The 19605-nt window shown below is 41.7% G+C and overlaps 1 protein-coding gene across 3 annotated transcripts in view; it reads left to right on the top strand.

Moving 5' to 3' along the window:
* CDK6 (cyclin dependent kinase 6) overlaps positions 1-19605 on the top strand; it is a 253918-nt gene that overhangs the window by 162283 nt on the left and 72030 nt on the right. For all 3 annotated transcript variants that reach the window (XM_043871671.1, XM_043871672.1, XM_043871670.1), the window contains exon 5: positions 13991-14100. In XM_043871671.1, the coding sequence (XP_043727606.1) occupies positions 13991-14100 (110 nt within the window). The remainder of the gene's footprint in view (positions 1-13990; positions 14101-19605) is intronic.

Raw genomic sequence — 19605 nt, 5'->3', positions numbered from 1 at the left:
GGGGGGTGGTTTTGCTTTTGTGTTTGTTGCTTTTGTTTCTGGCTGTAAGCGTGGCTTACAGGATCTTAGTTCCCTGACCAGGGATGGGATCGGGGCCCATGGCAGTAGGAAGCACCAAGTCCTAACCACCGGACCTCCCGGGAATTCCCAGAAATGATTGCTTTACAAATACAGACATTTAAAATCAGAATTAGGCAGAAGACCAAAAAGCAAACAAAGAAAAGACCCAAGGTTATTCAGTCTCTGCACTGAGGAGAGTCAACCTGAATCAGATAAACCTTGTTTCAGATCTCACTTGTACCATTTACTAGTTGATTGGGTCTTGGTCAAGTTGCTTAATTTCTGGAGTCTCAGCTTCCTTATCTTTAAAAATAGTCATGGACACTGACTTCTTCCACTAACCTGCAGAGGCTCCAAGCAGACAGGTTAAGTCCATCTGGCACAGGATTGTACATTCTCTGTGCTCTGCGCGTGTTTTCTTTCCCTCCTTCCCTAACCTGCTGCTTCACCCCCCAGATGGGATAAAAGTGAAAGCTTTTAAGAGAAGAGATCACAAAATAACACAAAATCCCGCTGTAATCCGTCTGCCGTTTAACAGTGCTTCTTGTCAGAGCATACTTCCTTCTTTCTAACCAGAATTCCTAATGGTGCAATCTAAGTCCTCAGCCTTGTGGCCTTCTCGTTTTTTGTTTGCAGTTTTAATCTTGCTAAATGAACGGCGTGAAACATCCTAATCTTTGGGAGCATATTTTTTCTTTAGTTCTTGCCTGTAATAGCGAAAGCACAAAATATAGTGGGAACTCTGGAGTCCTCTGGAGAATTTACGTTTATTGCCGGTTGCCCAGACTAGTTAGTTAGCATGCATCTCTGTGAACCTTCTAGATGAAGGTGTGTCAGTACAAACTTTGGGGAGAGTGGTTTTTTCAGAATGAGCTATACCTTGGTAGTTCCCTCCAGCCCAGAAACTCCACACCCTTCCCATTTAAGGAAAGTAGAGCCCACAGATTTTAAGATGTTGAAGAATGTTTGAGCCTAAACTTAGGTCCTAAAACGGTGCATCCATTTCCCTCATCACTTGCACTGACCAAATAACCTACAAGTGTTCATGTAATAGTTCTACATGCAGCCTGTATTAAGAATGAACCTAGTCACCAAGGAGGAAGAAGGCATGGACTTAAAGAGACATGCAGCTGTTTTCATCGTAAAAAGTTAATTTGTAAATTTACTTCCAAGTCTGAGTGGTGATGAGGCTTCCCAAAGCATATAGATTTTCTTAAGTGTTAAAACAACCTTTAAAAGGAAGCGATGAGCTCCACAGCCTGCCATACCCTGTGTGCAGAATAATTTTCATTTCTACTTATCTGTGAAGGTTGAAGGAATGTCTACAAATATTTGCTTGGTTTCTATGGTGAAGGCAGAGAGAGATCAAGTGTGTGATTGTTCAGTGTCAAAATCAAAACTACACTATACTGTATTTCTAAAAAAGAGAGTGCGTTTGTTGCTTGAAACATAATAAGACATTTAGTGAGTAGTAACTATTTTAAGTTTCACAAGTTCAGGATGAAATTTAAACAATACGGCCTGAAGGAAAACATGGGCCCTTCAGGCATGTTAAAACTTCATTTTCCAAAAATAAAATGATCCTCACACTTTATTAAAAAGTCATCTGTTGATTAGAAATAATGTTGGTGGACTCTATGGATGCCTCGTGTGGGCATGGGGACATGACCACAGTCTGTAAATTTCTTTTTTTTTTTTTTTTTTATAATTTTACTTATTTATTTTTGGCTGTGCTGGGTCTTCTTTGCTTTATGCAGGCAAGCAGGGGCTACTCTCTGGTTGTAGTGCTCGGGCTTCTCATTGCAGAGCATGGGCTCTGGGGTGATCGGGCTCAGGGGTGATCGGGCTCTGGGGTGATCCGGCTCAGGGGTGATCGGGCTCTGGGGTGATCGGGCTTCAGTAGTTGCAGCATGTAGACTCAGCAGTTGGCAGTTTGTGGGCTCTGAAACACAGGCTCAGTAGTTGCGGCCCACGGGCTTAGTTGCGTCTCAGAATGGGGGATGTCCCCGGATCAGGGATCAAACCTGTGTCTCCTGTGTTGGCAGGAGGATTGTTTGCCAGTGAGCCACCAGGGAAGCCCTATAAATTTCTACTATGTTAGAAACACCTTCGTCTGCCCTGGGTATCCCTCTTAACCCTGGAGCCCTCCATTCATTCTGGCTACCCTTGCATTTTTTAAACATACATTTTTTTCGTAGTTCCTTAGGTTTTTAGTTTATTATTCTTTATGCTTTAAGTATACAGTACATACTATTTTTCATATTTGAAAAGTCAAATAGTAAAAAACAGTTTTCTAAAAAAAAATGAGTGAACGAAAGAAAGAGAGTAGTTATCTTAGCATTCCGGTTGGTGTGGGGGTAATACATTTTAATCAGAAGCACCAGACAAGTGGAACATACATTTTTTTTTTAAACCTCATATGCACAATGCTTTGTAAGGTGCTGAGAATGAGAAGTCCGCTTAGGAACAGCCTCTACCCTCAGACGGTAAAGAATTTGCCTGCAGTATGGGAGACCTGGGTTGGATCCCTGGGTTGGGAAGATCCCCTGGAGGAGGGCATGGCAACCCACTCCGGTATTCTCGCCTGGAGAATCCGCACTGACAGGGAAGCCTGGTTGGCTACCATCCATGGAGTTGCAAAGTCTGCCATGACCAAGCGACTAAACACAGCACAGGCAGTGAGTACACGGTAGATGGGATACAGCGCTGCGTTTCCATGTAATTGGGCAGGATCGGGCAGGGCAAGACTCACAGGAATTAAGAATGGAGTCATGAGAGAGAGAACTTTCCAGAGAAAGGATTTCAATCTATGAGAAGGCCACGAGGCATGCATGACATAGCACGCATGTTTGTATAGCCATAAAGCCGCTGAACGGGTGGAGGAAGCTTTCCCGTGAAGGAGGGGCAGGCGATAAAGCCAGAGAGAGGGTGGGAGCCAGATCATGAGTTGAACTTGAACTTGACCCTGAAGGCTCTCAAGAATGGTGGAAGGATTTTCAGGAGGAATGGAGTGAGCACAGCTGTAGATGCAGAAGAGAGGCCAGAGTGGGAGACAGTCTGGTGGGAGAAGACCCCTTAGGAAGCTGCTGTGACCGGGAGCAGTTGATGGTGGAGCTGTCAGGCTCTGCTGACTTGATTGAGAGTGGGGCTGTGCGGGAAGGAACCTGGGCGGCTGGTGACTTTACTTGCAGAGAGAGGGAATCTAAGAGGAAAGGCAGTGTGTGCATTTTGGAATTGAAGTACCTATGGGAGTACCAGGGGCTTCCCAGGTGGCGCTAGTGGTAAAGAACCCACCGGCCAATGCAGGAGACGTAAGGGAGGTGGGTTTAATCCCTGGGTCGGGAAGATCCCCTGGAGCAGGGCCCAACAGCCCACTCCAGTATTCTTGCCTGGAGAATCCCATGGACAGAGGAGCTTGGCGAGCTACAGTCCGTGGGGTCGCAAAGACTTGGACACGGCTAAAGTGTCTTAACATGTGAGCACCAAGTGGTGACGTCCAGGAGACAGCTGGATGTGTGCGTCAGAATTCTGGATACCATACGGACTTGAGGGTCATCCATGATGATGCTCCCCAGGAGTTGTGCATCACATTTAGAAAGCAGTTGCCCAAGACTATCCTTGTTGTTGCTCAGTCATGTCTGACTGTGATCCCGTGGACTGCAGCACGCCAGGTTTCCCTGTCCAGAAAACAATTATTTAAGGGACTGATTGGGAAAGAGATGGCCAAGGGGTTACTGGAAAGTCACTGGGACCCCACCCCCAAGTTCTCCTTCAGTCAGCTGATTTGACTTGCTGCTTTTCTGGTTCTGACCCACCCTGTCCAGGATAACAGGGTAGCTCTCATAGAGTATACACTCACATGATGAACTGAAGTTCACTTGGAGCTTTAAAGACTTGATGTCTAAAATAACACCTTTTAAGAGTAATTTTGCTTAGACATGAGCAAAATGGGAGAGAGGTATAAGGCTTAGGAAGAGATGGTCAGTGCCACTGATATCATGAAAGGTCAGAGCCTGGCTCCTTGAACTCACCTTCATTCACCCTTCAGAGGGTCATTGTCCCCCTCAGACGCAGGACGCAGGACAGGTCTTCATCTACAGAGTGCCTCTTCTCCAAAGATTCCCTTCACCTTGGGCTCAGCTCCTTTCCTTGTGCCATTGCCCTTAGAGTTTTCTGACACATTCTCAGAATCAAATGAGGTTCAGCCCACCTCCCTCTTTAGATACAGTTCCTTTTTTAAAAAATACACGGTGAGTGGGACTTCCCAGTGGTTAAGACTACATGTGTGTGATGCAGGGGGGCAGGGGGGATGCAGGTTTGATCCCTGATCAGGTAACTAAGATCCCACATGCTGCATGATGCAGCCAAAAAAATTTTTTTTAATTTAATAAAGAAATAAAAATGCAGAATTACTCAGAGGTCCTCAGTTATTTTAGACATTGTTGTCCCTATATTCTCCAGGGTAGAGGACTGCCTCTATCTACCATCAACACTGACTCCAGGAGTGAGTTCCCTGTGGTTCTTTCTGTGTCCAGTCATGAGATAATAAGTGAGCATCTTCCATGCATTGACACTCTGTATACACTGTGGCCGATGAATGGAATGACTCTAATGGAAAATAGGAGCTATAACGGTGCAATGCAAACTCAGGGGAGAGCAACCACCCCCAGCTAAGGGATCAGGAAGGGCTTCCTGGAGGAAGTGATCTGTGAACATTCAGACCAGCAGAGACTCAGGGAAAGAATATGTCACAGAGAGAACCACAGAAGCAGTGACCAGGTCGTTGGAAGCCAGTACATCTGCACGGGAGCCAGAGGTGGTCCGCACTGGCTGGTCCCCAGTGAGTCTGGGCAGCTGGGGTTCTGGAAGGACAGACAGCCTTCCTGCTGGTAGCAGACGCACAGCAGAGGCCATGAGTGTTGTTGGCTCAGTGCTCAACTCCAGGAATCTGAAAACATTTTTGTGTAGACTTCGGCCATTTTTTGTCATGCACCAGAACATCTTTTTCTGGCCCTTAGGTTATAAATGTGTCTAGTGGAGATGATTCTGTTATTATTATTTGTTGAAAGCACTTTGTATGTTAACTTTTATTGGCATTGTACTCTTTTAATGCTTTCCATTTAATTGGCCTTACAATGACAAGACTGGGCCGGAAGGAATTAAAATTCTGATGTTTATAGTCTCTTAATTTAAATGTGTGATTTTAAAGAACTGAATTTTGAGACCCTTTAGGAAGAGTCAGTGAAATTACCACTAATTTTGATGTTCCCTTTGCAAAAGCGTGGATGTCTTTTGGAGGGAAGAAACAGACATACTAGAGAGATTTATGGGCTTCTCTGGAGACCAGTGGTAAAGAACCCACCTGCCAATGCAGAAGACCTGGGTTCAATCCCTTTGTTGGGAAAATTCCCTGGAGAAGGGCATGGCAACCCACTCCAGTATTCTTGGCTGGAGAATTCCATGGACAGAGGAGCCTGGTGGGCTACAGTCCATGGGGTCACAAAGAGTTGGACACAATTTAGCGACTAAACAACAACTTTACAACAGAAAGTTTTATACTGGTGTGAAGAAGATAAATGGCTTAGAGAACAACTTAGAAAGCCTTCACTTGGACAGTATAAAAATCGTGAGTTATTCTAAGGATTTTATCCTTATTTCTCAGAAATCGCTACAGAAGTTTACATTTGAGACTTACTGAAATTGGCCCCAAAAGAACCACCACACTGTTTCCCCCAACAAGTACTTACTAAACCAAACAGCAGGCAAGGATGTCTTGGTTCTATACAATATATGGTTTTTTTAAGTCATTACCGTTGCTACATCATTTAAGACCTCTTAGAATGCTAACAGAGCTCCCTGTACAAGTCATCCAGTCTAAATGTCCTCTCTGACAGATAAGAAAGCTGAGAAAAAGTCGCCACCCACACTAGTTTCTTCATCAGCAAACTGTGGATGTGTTAGTCAGTTCCCACCAGGAAATAGACGGCAGACTCAAAATAAGACAATTCAAGGAAGGTTTGTTTACAGAGACAAGATTTACAAAGAAGCGGGTTTAGGGGAAGCCCAGTGGATAGTCCGAACTTGAGTCTTACTTGCATCAAGCTGTCACCATTCATTTGCAGGCTTGAAGGGTGATGGGGAGCAGTTAACTGGAGGTGGGGGGAGTGGGCTGCCTGGGAGGGACGTTGACTTTGTGGTGACAGCCCTGCCCGCTCTGGACCACCTTGCTGGGAGGAAGTCACGGGGTTAAAGACTCAGCCTCACTGTTCTCCTTCTCTCTGAACTCCTGCCTTGGCTTCCCATTGGCCAAACCCAATAAGAAGGTGAAGGCAAATGGTCGACACAGGTCAACCTCCCAAGAATGGGGCCCCCATGCAGAGAGGCGAAGGGAAGAGGCCACCTCCCAAGAATGGGGCCCCCATGCAGAGAGGCGAAGGGCAGCGGGCCCAGCACAGCATACCTACCGAGCTTCGCTGCCCTGTAAGCACGCAGCCATAGATTAAGGATGACTCAGAGCACGTCTGCTTGTTTTCAGGATCTTGGTGAAAGTCTTTAGACTGCAAAATCTAATATTAAGTAAGAATGCTTCACTCTGACATGTATTTTGAGTCAGAGTTGGCCTTGGCCCTACTTTATCTTATACTGTACTGAACTGTTTCACAAAATTGTGAATCGAGATCAAAGCAGTTTAAACAGATACATCCACTTGTGTAAATATCCTTGAACTCCCCTCGTCTTCCGTTCCCCCTCCTGTTGCCAAATCCATCCAGCACCTCTAGAGGCTGTTAATACATGTAATGATTGTAATAAACATCATATTTGCTTGGGTTCCAGCTGGCTGCAACCACCAAACTCTGTCCATAGTTCCTATTGTTATCTTTGCTTAGTAGACAACTTCATTGTTACTGTTAGAAGCCACCTTTGTCTTAGATTTCTAAATGTTGATCTTTATACATTGTCCTCATTGTTTACCACAGCATGTCTTTTAATTGACCATTATATTTTGTTTTTAAGGGTATGTAGAATTATTAAACTTAGAAAATATGTGAGTAGAAATTAATTGATTACATTGTTGAAAGTGTTCTATGTTACTTCATGCACTAAAACCTTGAAACATTTTTTTATCAGTTTTGTCCATTCTGTATAAAACTTTCTATTAGAAATTAGTAAATCTGCTTTCCTACAACTTAAACTGGTTTTAAGTGAGACAGTCTTCCATCAGAAGTTTTTAGAGGTACAGAACTGTAATAGTTCCTTAGGAAACAGAATTTATACTTTAATGTCAGGGAAATTTGTTACAGTTTGTTCTCAGAAGCTTGGAAGTTATGTATTTGAAATCCCATGAAATTATAGAAATTGTCATCATTTCAGGTATTTTAAAATTACAGTGACTTAAAGTGAGGATTGAAGGACTCTGGGTCAGAAAATGGAACAGCCACATGTATTAGCAAATTAAAACTAGGGAAGCTTACTTGATACATGAGATAATGTTACATAAATAGGGAATAATTGTTAGATTTATGTCTATTGCAAAAGACAGTCATTTATTATTTTAAATGTAGGTTCTGGACAGCGTTGGGGTTATTTTCTTGGAGAATCAACTAGAAATGTATAGTTCATACTTTTTGGCATTCATGCATTTGAATTCTATAAGGATTAACCAAAAAGATATCTCTTTAGATAAATGCTGATGGTTCAAAAAGAGTATAAACATAAACCCAATGAGTGAATCTAATTCCTCTCACCTTGTTACAATGATTTACATACACATAGCCCAATTAAAAATCTCTAAGAGTTAATAAAGAGATATTTAAATCTTAACTTTCGTTGAAGTTATCAAATGGGAATTTGATGAATACATTTGTACCATGCAGAGCACTGTTGTGGTTTTGAAGTGAATTTTGAAGTTAAAAGTGAAGCCTTTTTTTAGAGTAAATCACTTAACCCCAAAGGATAGCTGCATTTTTGAGATTTTTTTTTAAGTTCATGTTAAAATATTTCAAAGAAAATTTAAAATCCTTTTCTTTCAGTTCTTTAATTGCAACCTGTATGTTTGCCTGCTGATGTGTGGATGTTTGGAATGCTGAAAGAAAGGGGCCGTGTTGGATGCTGAGGAAGGAGTATGGGGTTGAAATCAGTGTCCAGGAGAATCCCACGTGGCAGCTCCATGACTCTGGCTAAATTACCCAACCTCTCTGAAATTGTTTTCTCAGCTATAAAATGTGCTTACCAACAGCAACTGACTGACCTTGTGCCTCTGAGATTGTCATCCAGCCCCTCCTTTCTCTTCCACTTTTCACCTCCCGCATTGCCATGTTTCCATGACAACTGTCCTCTTAAAGCTAGATGTCTATGTATAGAATCCTGGCAGACATTTTTGTATGCATAAATGACTATTTACACCCACACATAATCTTTAATAAAAATTGAAAAATATTTTGCACTGCTTCAAAACTTACCTATTCACTTAACAGTGGTATCATGAATATCTTTTTATGTGAACAGGAATGAGCAGGATGACAACTAACTCATGTTTCTTGATGACTGAATAGTATTCTCCTATTGGGAATTATTGTGGAGTGAACATCCTTGCAAATACCTCTTTGTATACTAGTCTGAGTATTTCTATAGGATAAGTTCCCACAGATGGACCTCTGGTTCAGAGACATAGGCACTATTAATTTTATAGATACTGTCAGATTGTCCTTTAAAAAGGTTGTGCCAGTTTGCGATTTAAAACATACAGGGTTCCTTCCTTCCTTCCTTCTTTCCTTCCTTCCTTCCTCCCTCCCTTCCTTCCTTCCTCTCTGCTTTCTTTCTTTTCTTTCATTCTTTTTCCTTTCTTTCTTTTCTTTCTTTCAATGAGATTGAGTATCTTTACTAGTTTTTTCTTTCGAATTTTTTCATATTTTTATCCATTTTTCTTTTGTATTGTTTTATTGATATAATTTGTTTTAGATGTTTTCTCCCAGGTTATCGTTCACCCTTTGCCTTTATTTACAGTGTTTGGTGAAGAGGATTTCAGTTTTAAGTAGCTGGGTCTGTATATCTTTTCATTTCAGGCTTCTAGATTACCCATCATGCTGAGAAAGACCTCCACATCCCAAGGTCCTCTTCCATTTTCCTCTAATACATTTTTCTAGCTCTGCTTCTTACATTTAGATCTCTATCAGTATAGTTTCTTTCTTCTTATACGTGGTATAAAGTAGGGATCAAACTTACTTTTCTTCCAAATGGATGGCCAGTTGTCTTGCTTTCACCTGTTGAAGTGCATTTTCTGTCTCACTCTAAGATGAAATTCAGCCTACCTTATAAATATCACCTTGTAAATATCTCATTCTCTTTCTGGACTTTATTCATTTTTTAATCTGTTAGCACCTACTGTTTTATTTGCTGTACCTGCTTCCCTGGTGGCTCAGGTGGTACAGAATCCACCGGCAATGCAGGAGACCTGGGTTCGATGCCTGGGTTCGATCCCTGGGTTGGGAAGATCCCCTGGAGAAGGGAACAGCTAGCCACTCCAGTATTCTGGCCTGGAGAATTCCATGGACTATACAGTCCATGGGGTTGCAAAGAGTTGGATCCAACTGAGCGACTTTCACTTCACTTCAGAGTATATTTTGGTGACAAAGAACAAATCCCCCTCCTCCTAATTTCTCAAACTGTTTTTGGCTCTTCTTAAGTATTATTCCGCCAGAGACACCTAACTATCAAAGTTAACTTACTCCCCCACATCATTGGATTGTCTTAACATTTTTGTGTTAAATACAGGAATGATAATTATCTTTATGATATGGCTTTTTCCCATCTTAGTCACAGTCTGTCTCACCGTTTATTTAGTTTTTATTTTATATTCTTCAATAATAGTGCATCGTTTTATTTATACAGATCTTGCTTTTTAAAATTCCTCAGTGTTTTACATTTTTTTGTTACTATGTGAACGTGATCTTTTCCCATCATATTTTATAACTGACTTAGAAGCACTTGTGTATTTGTTTTGTACTTTATGTCTACTGTCACCCAAACTTTTATTATCTATATAATATTTTGTTGTAATTAATTCCATATATTAAAACATAAAGCCAGAGTGTTTAAGGCAGAAACCCTTAGAAGTACAAGGAAATTCTGGGGAAAGGAAAGCACAGACTCAATTATCTTTCAGTTTGACACAGTATAGAAAAATATAAGTAACGATCTGTGTGAGACAAACTAATTAATAAAGAACTTTACACTTAAAAGAGAGTACTCTTCTTACATCCTATGAAACAAAAGCCAGTTATATGTACAGTCTTAAAGGATAGACATTCTACAGGTTGCATTCTCTGGCTGTGATGTAATAGGACTAGCAATTAAATAATCCAGCAATTAAAAGTTAACCATAAATATCTAACCATATGGAAATTTTAAAACTCTTTTCTGAATAATTCATCATATTAGTTTATTCTTAAAGAGAAAATTAAAGGTAAATTATGTATTATTTAAAGCTGAACAAAAATGAGGATTGTTTATTTAATAATATATAACTAAATGTTCTATCATTAATCAAAAGTGAAAATAAATTATCCAAGTTTCAACTCAGAAATAAATTTTAGAAAACAAAGAAATTAGGAGAGAGGATTTAAAAAGATAAAAGTAGAAGTCAATAAATTATAAAACAGTAAGCCTCCCAAAGTGAAAGGACATTTTGAAGTCAGTTTTTTAATAAATAATGTAGCTAAACTCTTAACAACCCTGACTGATACAAAGAGAAAAAAGTGAGATTTCCTTTCTTAGAATACCAAAAAAATAAATGAGATAAAAATAATTACAAGAAATACTATATAAATGTAAGCCAATATATTTTAAAATATAGACTAAGGATTTTCATAGGGAAATTACTTATCATTACCAAAATTGACTAAAAACAATGTTGAAACCTGAACAGACTAATTACGAAGAAGAAAGTCATGAGACTGTTAAAAACATACTGCTCGGAAAGGTCCAGATCCAGGTGGTTTTACAAGTGTGTCCTTTCAAGGAACTGATTATTTGTATGCTGTTTATAATATTCCAGAATATAGAAAAGGTTGGACAGTTTGCATATATCCCTAACAACAGACATGGAAAATTACACACAAAAAGAAAACTGTAGATTAGTCTCATTGATCAGTGTAAGTTAGTGTCCTAAATAAATATTAGCAAATAGAATCCAAGTCAAATAAAAGAATAATAAACTATGATAAGGAATGATTTATTCCATGAAGAGAAGGGTGGTACAATATTGGGAAATATATTAATGTAATTAATCTAGCATTAATAGAGTAAAAGAGAATGGTCAAATGGTTATTATTAATAGACATTTTTAAAAGCTTTTGATAAAAATGCATTACCCATTTTGAGTGGTAACTACATTTTAAAAGGAAACAAAAGGAACTTCTTACATGTATCAACATTTTTCTTATTATTTTAGCTGTCTAAACATTTATTTGATGATCATAATAAGTATCACTGGTTAAAGAACTAAAAATGAAGATAGTTCTACTAAAGTGTTTACAACTGAGTAATCAGTCAGAAATCACAGCCTCTTTAAACAGCTTAAAATAATGCTATATTCAGATTAAACTTTTCATCTCATATGTTTGACTTTATTTCAAACTGAAGTGAGAAGATAAATTTGTAATCTCACAATATCTGTGTATATCTGTAAACCACTGGACTGGAACTTTATGGTCCGTTTGCCCCTGCACCTTGGTTTATAGTGTATTAGAGAAATAGGAAAATGTTCCTCCAGCTAGAAATATTAGTAATACAGAAATAAATTATGTAACTAGACACTGAAGCCCAGAATCAGACACTTTTCTTAACAAAAGTAGTGAGTACCTTCTCTTTGGGGATTGAATTTTGCCCCCTTATCTTCTAGGAATGATTGCCTTAAAATCATCAATTTGGTATTTGTTGAAACACAGTTGTTACATGCTCAATACTATGATGGACATTTACAGACATAATGATGGGTGAAACCAGGTCCATGGCCCCGGGAATGACCCATATTATGAACAACATTATGTGCTAAGTCAGTTCAGTGAGAACTATATTACAAGGTATGATTTTTCGGTGGCAGTGGGTCCAGAGCGGTGATGCTATCAAAGCTGAGCTTTGTGGGAGAAGCAGAATTTCAACCGGTGGAGTAGAAAGTAGAGTTTGCCAGACTAGAACAGGGTCTTCAAAAAACATTAAGGCAGGAGCTGGAAGATACATTTGTATAATTGAGTGGTGCTCAAACCTAGCCAAGGGTTAGGGCTACCTAATGAAGTTTAACCAAAAGAAGGAAAAAAAAAAAAAAGAACGAGGAGGAGAAAGAAAAAGAACTCCAGAGGCCCCACCCATGAATATCTAATTAAGTTAGGGACAGGATAAGGCCCAGACACATGTGTTTTTCTAGAAGCCCCATGGATGATCCTGGTACACAGTCAGGGTTGAAAGCCAGTGATGTGGTCTTGTGTGTGACTAAGTCATGTATTTCTTTATCAGTCAGAATCCTGTGAGTTAGTGGGACTCAGCTGGGCAGTTTTCTGCTCCATGTCATGTTGGCAGGGCCCACAGTCATCTATTGGGGTGACTGATCCGGCTGCAGTGTCCAAGATGGCTCGCTCACATGGTCTTTCAGCTGAGAGCTTAGATGAGGCTGTCAGCTGGAACATTTCTGTGGGCTTCTCACCGCATAGCAGCTGGTTTCCAAAAGGAAGCATCTTAAGAGCAAATGTTCAAAAAGGCCCAGGTAATCAGTCTTCCTATAACCTAGCTTTGGTAGTCTCAGAAGTCACTTCCACCATATTCTGTTGGTCAAGCAAGTCACTAAGGCCACTTCAGATAGAAGGGAAGGTGAATTAAACTCCAGTCTTTAATGAGAGGAGTGTGTATATAAGGAATGAAGGAAATTAATAGCAGCCATTTTTTCTCCAAAAATTTCTGCTACAGTCTTGATGCATTACGTTCTATAGCATCAACATAGATAAACAGAATTTCAGGAAATTTAGATAGACATCAATGAAAGTACAATTAGCTAAAACAGAGTAATGATAAAAGGAATCTGAATAATGTAAAATGCTTATGTAATAGATGTGGTATTGAATTCTTACCTGACAAGAAAGAATATATCTTTGATTCAGACATCCATAGAATTTCTGCTAAAAAGAAGCACTTGAACCCCTATTTGCTCTGATAAATCTAGAACCTGAATGATATGATTTCCTCACCTTTCAGTGTTGCAGAAACAGTTTGTTGTGTTTGCTTTGTCTGTTATTACACTGCTCGGTATAAAATAGGGTTCTTCCCATATGGGAATCCCTTCCTTTGGATGACATTCTCCACACGGTGTAAACAGTTGGGTTATACATTCTCTCTCAAGTTCCTGGTGTTTTGTTTTCTGAGCAGAGTGGCATTGAAGGGGCTTTGTTTTGATTCCCCACAGTCTCATGATAAGAGTAGTTTTGACTTGTCCTGGGCGCTCTGTAGTCTTCAGGGACACCATCCAACAGCCCCTGGAATCATCTTCTAATTTCCCCAAATGGCTGACCTGGGAATTGAGCTGAACACGTTGCCATCACCCGTTTTACATGTATTGTTTTTTTAAAAACCCCTTAAGAAAGAAACCATAGTTTTAAGGTAAGGGTTTGTTTGCTTGTTTTTTAAAGTCTTTGCTTTTGCTCTCTGACATTCAGTTATTTTGCCATCCTAGTAAGACACCCAGAGCCTGAGGTGGGAACCCAGGTTGTGGGGCTGATGTAATTTCCTGACCTGTCAGCCACGAGCCCACGTTATTTATTGCTCCAATCTCAGTGTCCCCCGCAAGATTTTAGGGGTTCTTTCCAAACCGAGTCTCGGTGTGAGACCGCTCGGGAGGCATGAACGACGGCCATCGCCCGCAGTAACGCTCCGCTTGTCCTTGCAGGTCGTCACACTGTGGTACCGCGCTCCCGAAGTCCTGCTGCAGTCCAGCTATGCCACCCCTGTGGACCTCTGGAGCGTTGGCTGCATATTTGCAGAGATGTTTCGTAGAAAGTAAGAAATACTTTTTGTTTCTGTCTGTCTCCCTTGGAAAGAAACGTTTGGGGTCTTGGATAACTTAAGTGGCAGCCTGGTATCTCTCTTTCAAGGAGGATCATGGTACCCACATCCACATGCCTCCGGCTCTCGCTTCCAAGTCGGTCCAGAAACCACCTTCTGAGTGCTTACAGTGTCGCTGTGTGTGGTTGTCGCTTCTGGCTCTTGGAAGCTCTGTTTGGGAAAGAACACTCCACTGTTCCTACCATTTATTGTTTCTGTTGGTGATAATAAAACATGAAGCATGTTATAGAATTTTGTTTTTAGTGAGAAACAGCCTTAAGGTGGACTTTCCCACAGGAGGAGGACCAGGAATGTTATGTATATGAAAATTTTGATGATGGGTTGACAAAACAGAATGTTTAGACGGAAAAGGAACAGACAAGAGAGACGTCCGAGCCATTTCAGACGTTAAATGCTGTCAGTTGGAGGAGAGATTAGACAGACTCAGGTGCTATAGAGGGAGGAACTAGAACCAGAGGTATTAAAATTACAGAAACAAAGATTTTTGCTTAGAAGGCGAAAAAAATCTAATGACTAGAGTTATCTGAAGAGCATATCGGGGCTCTTGGAAATAGCGCGTTCTCACTGGCTATCCAAAAGCAGAGCAGGCCACCGCACACTGGACATGTTTACAGTTTATTCCTAGAGTGGGTGGGTGGGCTCGATGGCCTCCAGGGCACCTCTGACTCTCAAAGTCTGCGGTTCATGTGTGTGATTTTCAGATCACAAGAAATAGCCAAAACAATATAATAAAGGTCTGCCAGGAAAAGAACCCACACCTTGGTACTGAACTCAGCCTGGTTAAAATTAAACAGAGAGAAAAAAAAAAAAAATTAAACAGAGAGGCTAATCAGAATCTAATCTCTCTTTGTCTTCTGTTTTTATTTCCATGGGAAAATGTGAGTTTGGAAGCTGAGTATTCTCCCGTTGGACATGTTATATTCAAAATGTAACTCCATGATAGCTCACAAGAAAGAGATGCAGTCAGCTGCTGTTTGCTTGCTCGTTTGTTTGTTTTAACCAAAGGAAATTTTGTGCGTGTAACAAATCTGGGGACCTGCTTCTAGACCTCAGCAGATTCATCCGTGGCTCACAGAGGGGGATCAAAGTACACAGATGTTTAAGGCAGGCCCATTGTGTGCCAGTCACAGGACCAAACCTCTTTTCATGCGTTACCTCTTTATTTCTCACAATAAGAGATAGCTGAGATGCAGTGGTAAATTTGTCTGACATCAAACAGAAAGTATGAGGGATATTGCTCCAAAGGAAGTCTTGTGAGTCTGGTGGTGTTTTTCTACCAAGGAGGGAAGAAAAAAAAGACCGCATTCAGCCGCAGTGTTTGCTAAATAGGCTAAATAAGTGGCTTTGGAAGTGTGGTTCTTGGACCAGTAGCACCAGCATCACTTGGGGGACCTTTTAGAAGTGCAGATTCTTGGGCCTTACCCCACACCCACTGGATCAGAAGCTCCTGGGCTGGGGTTCATCCGTCTGTGTTTTCACAAGTGCTCCAGGGGATCCTAACTCACCCTCCAGGGTAAGAGCCACTGGGGTGGATGAGAGAATCACCAGCGGTGGTGTGGTTTAGTCACTAAGTCATGTCTGACTCTTTTGCAACTCCATCGACTGTAGCCCACCATGGTTCCTCTATCCATGGGATTCTTCTCCACCCAGGGATTGAACCCACATCTCCTGCTTCGGCAGGCAGATTCTTTACCACTGAGCCACCAGGGAAGCCTCACCAGGGATAGCAGTCTTTAAATGTACGACTCCCAGACCTCTGTCTTGAAATTCTGACTTCTTATTGGGCTAGGGCCTGGCATTCTTGTCTTTAATTAAAAGTGCCTCATGTAGTTCTTTTCTTCAAACAAATGTGGAAAATACTGGGTTAAACACTTATGGTCAGAACCAGGAATAATTTACTGGCAACATTGCAGTGTGGGAGTCAAGACGGTCATTTCAGTTCATCCCATGAACAACTTGGTGCAGATGAGAGATAATTAGAGAATGTATTTTGGAATTACTTTGATGTGTCTAGTGCTGTGTTCAGTTGCTCAGTCGTGTCCGACTCCTTGGCAGCCCTATGAACTGTAGCCTGCCAGGCTCCTCTGTCCATGCGATCTTCTAGGCAAATAATGGAGTGGGTGGCCATTTCCTACTCCAGGGGATCTTCTTGACCCAGGGATCAAACCCATGTCTCCTGTACTGTCAGGCAGATTTTTTTACCACTGGCGCCAGCCACCTGGGAAACCCTGATGTGTCTAGCTAGAATTGTCTTCAAATGTAAGATTGGGTCCTTCGTTTGTTATGAAAGGAGGGGGATCAGTTATTTTTCAATAGTATAAAACTTGAATACCAGCCATAATTGATGATAAAACCAATCTTCTTCTGGAAGATGTTAAAAGAAAGATGAAATTTAAGATATGTGGTGTTACATGTTCTCTAGTAAGGAATGTGCTGTATTTTTAAGGATAGGTAGCCACCACTTATGGGACAGTTGCAATCCATATTTTCATTTTACAGCCACTTTTCATCTTTACAGCCATATTTTCATTTTGCCACTGATGTGGTGGTATAGTTGGTAGTCTGGTTCCCAGACTAGCTTGCAGAGAATCCTGGAACAACCTGGAACATACACAAAACATTATTTATAAAAATTTTCTACTTAACAGCAGTTTTTTCTATGGGAAAATCCATTCTGTGCTTCAGTCCAGGAGACAGGAGTACCCATCTCTTCACCCAGCACTGGATCTGAGAAGGGACTCTGATGGAGGCATAGAGAGCCTCCTCTGACGTCAGCAGCAACGGTCTGCTTCCCTGTTCTGGGAGAGCAAGCTGCTGGGGAGAGATCCATCAGATGTGCACAGAAGAAAGTGCCCCCTGTCTGGGAGCCTTACACGGGAGGGCAAACGGAGAAGTAACTGCAGGCAGCAGGAAGCCATATCAGAATCCGGACCCGTGTGCCTTTAAGGCTGAGGGACAATGAATCCATCTGGGCCTGCCACACACGCCCTTCCTGGGGCGGGTGCTCTGTCTCCTGGGAAGTTCCTGCCGGTTTGGATGCGACCTTGAAAACAGCCATGGCATCTGACCCCTCTTCCTGCTCAGTTCACGTTTTGGTATTTCCTGCGATAACACCCAGATATCTGAGTGTGCAGGCTTCTCAGTCATGCCAGCTGGATGCTGGGGTCCAGCCACCGGCTTGACCTGCTTCCAGCGTGACTCCTGACTCAGTGCTGACCCACCTATGGTGTCCAGCTGAGGGCACACAAGCCGTGCCTTCTGGAAGCAGACTCTCGTTGCCTTAGCTGACCCCACGTCAGGGAGCCCCAGCCTGTGTCCCCTCCCTCTGGCTTCCTCCTTGTTGCTATGGCAGTAGCGCCCAAACTGTGGCGTCTCTTTTAACACCTGCATCATTTTTGCCATACTCTTAGGATAACTATACTTAGTTTTTTTTACTACCTTAAATTAATTAGTGTATTATCTCGCTAAATCCACATTCTGAGGACTGTTAATTCAGTCTGTAGGTGATGAACCACAGCCTTCTACAAGGAGTGTGAATAACTTGTCACGGACATCCAGCTGTTCTGTAGTAGAACCAAATTTGAACCCTAGTCTGTCTGACTCTCTAATCTTTGATTTTACCACTCTGCCATGTTTCTGCCTTGGCTGTGGTTTTATCTGTGGGGCCATATTTTTTTCTGCATTAATTTATGCATTATTACAGTGTAGCAGCAATAATATTTTAAGGAGGTGAAGAAGCAAACCATGCATCTAATAGCTTTGATTTCTAGTCTCTCCTATAGTGGAAAGGCTGACCAGTTTTCTGTGACTTTGTTAAGAGGTGCCTGCCTTTTATTCTAAAATGGGATACCTAAGAAATATGAACTCAGTAAAAAGAATCTTGGGGCAGACGGTTGACAAAGAGTGAGAGAGTTTGAATACCACCTGTCATTATTATATGAATTTAATAATTGCTACACTGACCTTCCGTGTGTGTGCATGCACTCAGTCATGTCTGATTCTTTGGGACCTCATGGACTGTAACCCGCCAGGCTCCTCTGTCCATGGAATTCTCTGGGCAAGAATACTGGAGCTGGTTGCCATATCCTTCTCCAGGGAGTCTTCCAGACCCAGGGATTGAACTCGTGCCTTTTGCATCTCCTGCATTGGCAGGTGGGTTCTGTACCAGCTGAGCCATCAGGGAAGCCCCTGGATCTTTTATCTCCCTCCTTTAACTCTTCATCCATGGGTGATCCATCTTTACTCCACACTGAGTCATATTTTAATAGTAAAAAAACATTCTGTGAATTGGGTCAGTAGACATTCTGTGAATTGGGTCAGTAGACAACTATCCAGCTTGAAGATTGGGATGAGATGGATGGAAGGATGGACAGATGAATGACAGAGATTGATTTTTAACTTCATAGCAAGATAGATTCACAATTGTTAAATCTCCAGGTATCTGTCTACTGCCTTGTGATCATGGTCTGAACTGTTTTCTGTGGTTTGAAAGTTATGGGGTTTTCCAAGTGATGGCAAAGTCATGAAAAGAAAACGCACATTTAAAAAATAAAACGTGCTACTAATTCTTTGAATATGGAGATTGTGGTAAACAGATAGTAGTTCTTAGAAGTCCCAAGTTGCCAGCTCTGTTGATCCCTCGCTAAAAATTGCCAGATGCCACCAAGAAGAACATAACAAATACAGTCCCTGTTAGAAAGAAACAAACAAGGCTTCATGATTTTACTCTGCCTCGGATGGTGGCCTCTCGAAGCTGGCCATAATTGATTTCTATGAATTGAACACCCAGTAGCTAAGAAACTGACAGTGAAACTGTCCTTTGTGGCTGAGTGGTCTGGGAGCAAACATCTTTAAAATGTCACTGAGTGCCATGCCAACTGTCCTACGGGGTACTGTGTTGGCGTTTCCCATTCTTGAGCACTTTACTCAGTGATGTCAGGAAAATGAGGTCCTTGACCAGAGGCTCTGAACTCCAAGGTACCGAGGCAGGCCCCAGCCGCTGAGAGGAGACCTATCACCCCAGCTTAGATCAAAACATGCGAGTGGAAACCAGGGCACTCCCTGGACCTTGAGGTTTCTTGTCTCTTCTTGGATGTTTTTTTGGATCTTTTTTGTTCTTCAGAGGACCCACCAGATGGGAAAAACTCCAAAGAAGCATTTACTTGAGTGAGGAAATACCAAAGGTGGTGGTACCCAGGAAAAGAACTGATCTTGTTAAACTGCACATGGGGAGTTCTAAGGAAGAACCAAGGAGTACTACTTTTTAATCATAATCAGTGTTTTTTTTTCTTGTTCTTGATGTCCCTGATGTGGAGAAAGATTGAGGGCAGGAGGAGAAGGGGGTGACAGAAGATGAGATGGTTGGGTGGCATCACCGACTCAATGCACATGAGTGTGAGCAAGCTCCGGGAACGGTGAAGGACAGGGAGGCCTGGTGCT

The sequence above is a fragment of the Cervus elaphus genome, chromosome 18, assembly GCF_910594005.1.
Source record: "Cervus elaphus chromosome 18, mCerEla1.1, whole genome shotgun sequence".
NCBI classification, from domain to species: domain Eukaryota; kingdom Metazoa; phylum Chordata; class Mammalia; order Artiodactyla; family Cervidae; genus Cervus; species Cervus elaphus.
This window is presented reverse-complemented; position numbering and strand designations above follow the sequence as displayed.